This window comes from Etheostoma cragini, chromosome 1 (assembly GCF_013103735.1).
Source record: "Etheostoma cragini isolate CJK2018 chromosome 1, CSU_Ecrag_1.0, whole genome shotgun sequence".
NCBI lineage: Eukaryota > Metazoa > Chordata > Actinopteri > Perciformes > Percidae > Etheostoma > Etheostoma cragini.
The window spans coordinates 33416756-33423331 of NC_048407.1; the positions used below are offsets into that span (position 1 = coordinate 33416756).

The 6576-nt window shown below is 45.7% G+C and overlaps 1 protein-coding gene across 1 annotated transcript in view; it reads right to left on the reverse strand.

The window, feature by feature from the left end:
* The window catches only part of LOC117955424 (SH3 and multiple ankyrin repeat domains protein 2-like), a 128260-nt gene that overhangs the window by 73292 nt on the left and 48392 nt on the right, over nucleotides 1-6576 (reverse strand). The window contains exon 10 of the mRNA XM_034889972.1: nucleotides 5717-6143. Within this exon, the coding sequence (XP_034745863.1) occupies nucleotides 5717-6143 (427 nt within the window). The remainder of the gene's footprint in view (nucleotides 1-5716; nucleotides 6144-6576) is intronic.

A 6576-nucleotide genomic window follows, 5' to 3' on the forward strand; every position in this document is an offset into this window, starting at 1 on the left:
ATGCCTTGTTACCACTGTGCAGGCTGGTGGTGGTGGTGTAATGGTGTGGGGGATGTTTTCTTGGCACACTTTAGGCCCTTTAGTGCCATTGGGCCTGGTTTAAATGCCCCGGCCTACCTGAGCATTGTTTCTGACCATGTCCATCCCTTTATGGCGACCATGTACCGTCCTGTGATGGCTACTTCCAGCAGGATAATGCACCACGTCACAAAGCTCACATCATTTCAAATTGGTTTCTTGAACATGACGATGAGTTCACTGGACTAAAATGGCCCCCCCAGTCACCAGATCTCAACCCAATAGAGCATCTTTGGGATGTGTTGGAAACGGAGCTTCGTGCCCTAGATCTGCATCCCACAAATCTCCATCAACTGCAAGATGCTATCCTCACAATATGGGCCCACATTTCTAAAGAATGCTTTCAGCACCTTGTTGAATCAATGCCACGTAGAATTAAGGCAGTTCTGAAGGTGAAAGGGGGTCAAACACAGTATTAGTATGGTGTTCCTAATAATCCTTTAGGTGAGTGTATGTGTACCAATCTTGGTGCTTTTAATCACAAAAATGAACAACAGGTTAGCTCTGCTGCCCCAGTACTTCCAAAATATAAGTTCTCTAGATGTTTCCCGGAGGAAGTCAGTGGTTTCTACAACTGGGCCAGTAGGACCTTGCTGTCCCGGAGAACTATAAAAAGGGTTACTAGGTTACAGACCTACATTATTAGTAATTGTGCTCTTTGCAATTATCACACATTAATTCTCCTTCTCTACCGGCTTAGAGCATGGTCTCGCAGCTCTATTTTTTACAGATACATTGATAACTAAGGTCAGTTCCAGGGTGTCCTCATTTTATGTTCGTTGGGAGTCACAATTCAACAGTTGTATTGTATTGTGTTGTCTGTATTTTAGGGATTTTTGTGACCCGTGTCCTGAATAACCGGTTAAATGAATAACCAGGTTATGCCAGCTCTCCCTGTAGTCATGAGAGGGGTATATGGGACGTAAGGGGCGCCTGGGTAGCTCAGCTGGTAGAGCGCGCGCCCATATACTGAAGTTTATAAGACGCAGGGTTACAGGTCCGACCTGTGGCTCTTTTAGTGCATGTCCCCCCCCCCCCCCCCATGTCTTCAGTTTGGGGGGGAATCACCAGACGGCTCGTGATACGACATCATTGCGATACTCATGCCACGATCCGATATTATTGCGATTTAAAATGATTGCAATATTCTGCGATGTCTTGCAATTCATTACATTTTGTCCAACTTCTAATTTGTCCCAAATTCCAAATGATGTCCCCAAAAGTCTGTATACGTCAAATCTGTTTTATCTAAAAAGACACATTTCTCTGTCTCACTTCAATAGTGCAGCTGCAAAATGGGACAAACTGAAGATCCAGACTTGGCGCCTGTGTATCGATACAGTATTGCGATGCTACGCTGTATCGATACAGTATCGCGATACTACGCTGTATCGATATAGTATCACGATACTACGCTGTATCGATACAGTATCGCAATACTACACGGTATCGATATAGTATCACGATGCTACGCTGTATCGATATAGTATCACGATACTACGATGTATCGATATAGTATCACAATACTACGCTGTATCGATACAGTATCGCAATACTGAACGGTATCGATACAGTATCGCGATACAGTATCGCGATATTACACGTTATTGATACAGTATCGCGATACAGTATCGTGATACTACGCTGTATCGATACAGTATCGCAATTGAACAACAATTAAGTTGAATGTGTAATTCAACTCTTAACGTCACTTACTTACACTGCAATATTGTTTTTTGTACTATGACAACCGCACTTTACAATCAGCCTACCCTCTGCTCATTGGTTGTTGTTTTGTTTATTTGTTTGTGTGTTTATTATATATTATATTTATTGTGTCTCTGCTGAACCCATAGAAACACTTTTGTTATTTCTAAACCGCTCTCTCCTGTCGACGATCAAACTCTCTCTCTCTCACTCTCTCTCTCTCTCTCTCTCTCTCTCTCTCTCTCTCTCTCTCTCGCTACAAGACAGTTTTCTGTGTGTGAAGTATGTCAGAAGACATGATGGTGATGTTCATGTTACCGTGGAAGCAAAGGCAACTGTCCTCCCCCGTTCCTTTCGGCCTTTCTTTCATCTCCTCTGGCACTTGTCTTCCCTTAACTCCGTCCCCTCCACCCTCGCTCCGAACCCCTCGTTCTGTGCTTTTATTCTCTCTCTCTCCTCCTCCTCCTCCTCTTTTCTTTGCTCTTCGTCCCATCTTAATGCCACTGCTTCATCTTCACATCTTTGCTATGTTCAATGCACATCTCCTCTAGATCTCCTAGTCCTCTCTCCTTTCTCCTCAAACCCCCCAAAAAACAAAGCATGTTGAGAAAAGAAAATCCTAAATATAACACAAATATCTGTCAGATTGTTTCTTTGAAAGGGTCCAATAAAAGGACTTTAAAAACCAAAACAAACTCTCCTCTTGTCTCTTGTCCTCGTCTCCTCTTCTTTCTCTCTCCATTCCTCTCCTCTCTTGTCTCTCCTCTCCTTTCCTGTCTTTCCTCTCCTTTCCTGTCTTTCCTCTCCTTTCCTGTCACTCCTCTCCATTCCTTTCCTCTCTTGTCACTGCTCTCCATTACTCTCCTCTACTCTCTTGTCTCTCCTCTCCATTCCTCTTCTCTTCTCTCCTGTCTCTCCATTCCTTTCCTTTCTTGTCTCTCCTCTCTATTCCTCTACTCTCTTGTCTCTCCTCTCTATTCCTCTCTATTCCTCTCCTCTACTCTCTTGTCTCTCTTCTCCATTCCTTTCCTTTCTTGTCTCTCCTCTCTATTCCTCTCCATTCCTCTCCATTCTCTCTTGTCTCTCTTCTCCATTGGACAGAGGCAGAGCTACATAGTGTGGGTAGTGTTGGTGCAGCAGAGTGTTTCCAAATGTGTCCATCTGCCAAGGAAGAAGAGGAGGAGTAGGTGGAGGAGGGGGAGGAAGAGGAGGAGGAGGAGGAGGAGGAGGAGGAAGAAGAGGAGGAGGAGGAGGAGGCCAGAGAGCATGTGTTTTAATCAGGTTTGACAGTTACATCGCTCCAAGATAAACGTCCGTCAAACTTGAATCCACCGCCGCTCACATGCTCCCTGAACGCATCCAGTCAGGTGGAGGGCGCATGCACACACACACACACACACACACACACACACACACACAGACACGCAAGCATGCACGCACACGCGCACACACACACGCACACACGCAAGACACACACAAACACATGCACACACGCTGTGAGTTATAGAATCCTTTCAGCAGATACAGGAAGCATACATTTTGCATGCACACAAACTCACATTTGCAAAGTGTCAAACGGTAACCACAGTAACGGTTGCCGTAGCTACTGAAAGAAGCCAGAATTTGTTGTTTTTTTGATGGCACGTTTCCCAGAGGAGCCCGTCATACATCATCTCGCATGGGGGATGGTGTGGTAAGACGTATACTGTCCATACAGCGCTGTATGACGCCAGAGGAGACGCACACTGGGAACTCTCATCCTTCATCTCTCTTCAAGAAGGACATGATTTTCTCTGAGATTTCTGCCTCCAACCAAGGGGAATTGGATGGAATTCAGTTTGTGATTTTAAAAACTAAATTAAAACACAACCACACCGGCAGCTCTGTCTACTAAGGCGCAGCAGTGCTTTGAGCTCACTGCAAGAGTTAGCATGGTAACATTAAAAAGGTTAGCAAGGTTAGCATGCTAACATTTAAGAGGTTAACATGCTAACATTAAACAACAAAAACACATTAACAAGAAAAATAATCAGAGTCGCCAACAGGGACGTTGTAGAGCGTCCTCTGGTGGACGGACAATGCAACGCCATCACTAACATGGACGTTGTAGAGCGCCCTCTGGTGGACAGACTATGCAACACCATCACTAACAGGGACGTTGTAGAGCGTCCTCTGGTGGACAGACTATGTAACACCATCACTAACAGGGACGTTGTAGAGCGTCCTCTGGTGGACAGACTATGCAACACCATCACTAACAGGGACGTTGTAGAGCGTCCTCTGGTGGACAGACTATGCAACACCATCACTAACAGGGACGTTGTAGAGCGCCCTCTGGTGGACAGACTATGCAACACCATCACTAACAGGGACGTTGTAGAGCGTCCTCTGGTGGACAGACTATGCAACACCATCACTAACAGGGACGTTGTAGAGCGTCCTCTGGTGGACAGACTATGCAACGCCATCACTAACAGGGACGTTGTAGAGCGTCCTCTGGTGGACAGACTATGCAACGCCATCACTCGTAACATGGTTGACCGTCCGTTTTCATTTTTTAGATATTCATTTATCAAAATCATTTATTTATCATTATGGATAATTCTAATGAATGACATTTTTTTTTTTATCGGACAATTATAAATGCCGATACCGATATAAATTGGGAAATGCCTGATATCAGCCAAAAATATCGGCCTGCCGTTATATCGGTCGGGCTCAAGTGGTCCGTGCACATTAGCGTGTACTGACTGTAATATGAGACACAGCCTTAATATTGTGCAGCCACATTATAAATAACCTCTGTGGTGTCCCTTTGTTTACATGACGGGATACTGCGAGACGTGGGTAAGAAGTGGGTTTTATTTGTAATTTGGGTGGACTGACACTTTCAGGACACTTCATCAGAGAGGTGTGGAGGAAGTCTTCCCTGTGGTGTCATGTTGTCTGCTGCTGTAGAAGTGCTGGTGGTGAGATATCCCGATCACAGCTGTGCTGGAACTCGACTGCCAAATATTGACGGTTAAATATTTGAGTCATATGTACACCTCTGACCTGGAGGTCCAACAGCCTGGATCTCGCGAACAAATAAAACTCAAAGCCCAGTGGACAGGGAAACAGTGTGTGAGTGTGTGTGTGTGTGTGTGTGTGTGAGTGTGTGTTTGTTTACTTCTGAATTCCTCACTCAAACACAACTACACATTCTCACTCCCATTGAACTGAAAATTGTACCTTTTTCTTACGTTTTTGTCCCGTTTTTCAATGTTTGTCACTTTTTTTATGTTTTCAACACTACGTAACACTAACTTATTAACGGCAGTTTTACAGTTATTTTTGAAATTTGTGGTCAATAAACCTCATTTATAGGAAATTATACCGAATGTTTGAGTTAGAAAAGCAGAAATTAGGAATTATTGAGACTAAAATTAAAGGAATGGATGTTGATGATAATCATAGACTGGAATATGTCAACTTTTACTCAATACTATTTCAAAAACACTTCAAATGTGTTCAAATGCTATAAAATTGGCGTGGTTATGACACAATCGTGAGCCTATTTTTACCAAAACATCTGCTACGGAGCCCTAACGTGAGCTGCAAGGTAACGGGGCCTTTTGTACATTATCGTGTTTCTTAAGAAATAAACAACGGACAAATGGAGTCGTTAAACTCTTCAGATGTAAAGTTATTCAGTGTCAAAGTGGAATCAAAATGAATTGGAGTCAATGGGATGCTAACGGCAGGTGATGGCTTGGTAGCATGAAAATGGCGCCATGGGAGCTACACTTAGAGTGGGGGCTGACCCCCTTGCATAAACCTAACCATTGCCTCCTTTCCTAGTGCAGGTGGTGCACACACACACACACACACACACACACACACAAAGACCCACACAAACACACACACTCTCCAGCGTAATGCAAGCACTCACTTGGGCTGGCGCTGTGCAGGCGGAGCTCGGCGGGCCTCCTCCCCGAGCCGGCTGAGGGAGGGTGAGCGGCTCCGTGCCCCCCTCCCCATGGTCCGGACCACCACGTTGCCATTTGGGCTGCCGCTGGGCATCTGCTGGAGCAGCTGGGGAGACAGGCTGCGGTGTAATGCTGAGGAGCCAGGCTGCGAGAGACCCTGCTGGGGGGCCCTGTGTGGGTGGGGCTGGGCGTGTTGCTGCAGATGGGGGGCCCAGTTGCCAGGAGAACCGTGCTGCTGCTGCTGGTACTGACTGACTGTGAGGTTGTTGTCGCTGTTGGAGCGCAGCAGGACCCGCGGCGCTGATAACGAGGAGGGGGACGGCTCGTTTCCGCTGCCAGAAGACGGGCCCCGGCGGCGCTTGGAGTAGGCTGGGGCCTCGCGGAAAGGCACTGGAACGAGAGGGGGAGAGGGAATGAAGCTGTTAATCATCTTTAAGAGTTTTGGGGTTTCATGTTTTAAGCAGGCTCTTTGTTTCGGATAGCTCCAACGTTTGTGCACTTTTTCATATTTTTGAATTCCCTGTCATTGGAAGTCTGCAGCACCTCAGCTGATTCAATGAGAACGGCTGCAAAAAAAAGCCCAAAACTGCGAAAAAGACTTTTCTCAGATCTAATGATTGTAGCTGGACTTTACGTTTTTTGCGTGTTATCCATTATTTGCTCTAGCTTTTTTCAACAATTTAGACACAGATATGGTGATAATAACTCTTCACCCAGGAGACCAAGGTTCACATCCCGCGTGTCACTTCTCCAAAACCCAACTGTCCCGTTCTTCTTCTTCTAAACCCAACCGTCTCGTTCTTCTTCTCCTAAACCCAACCGT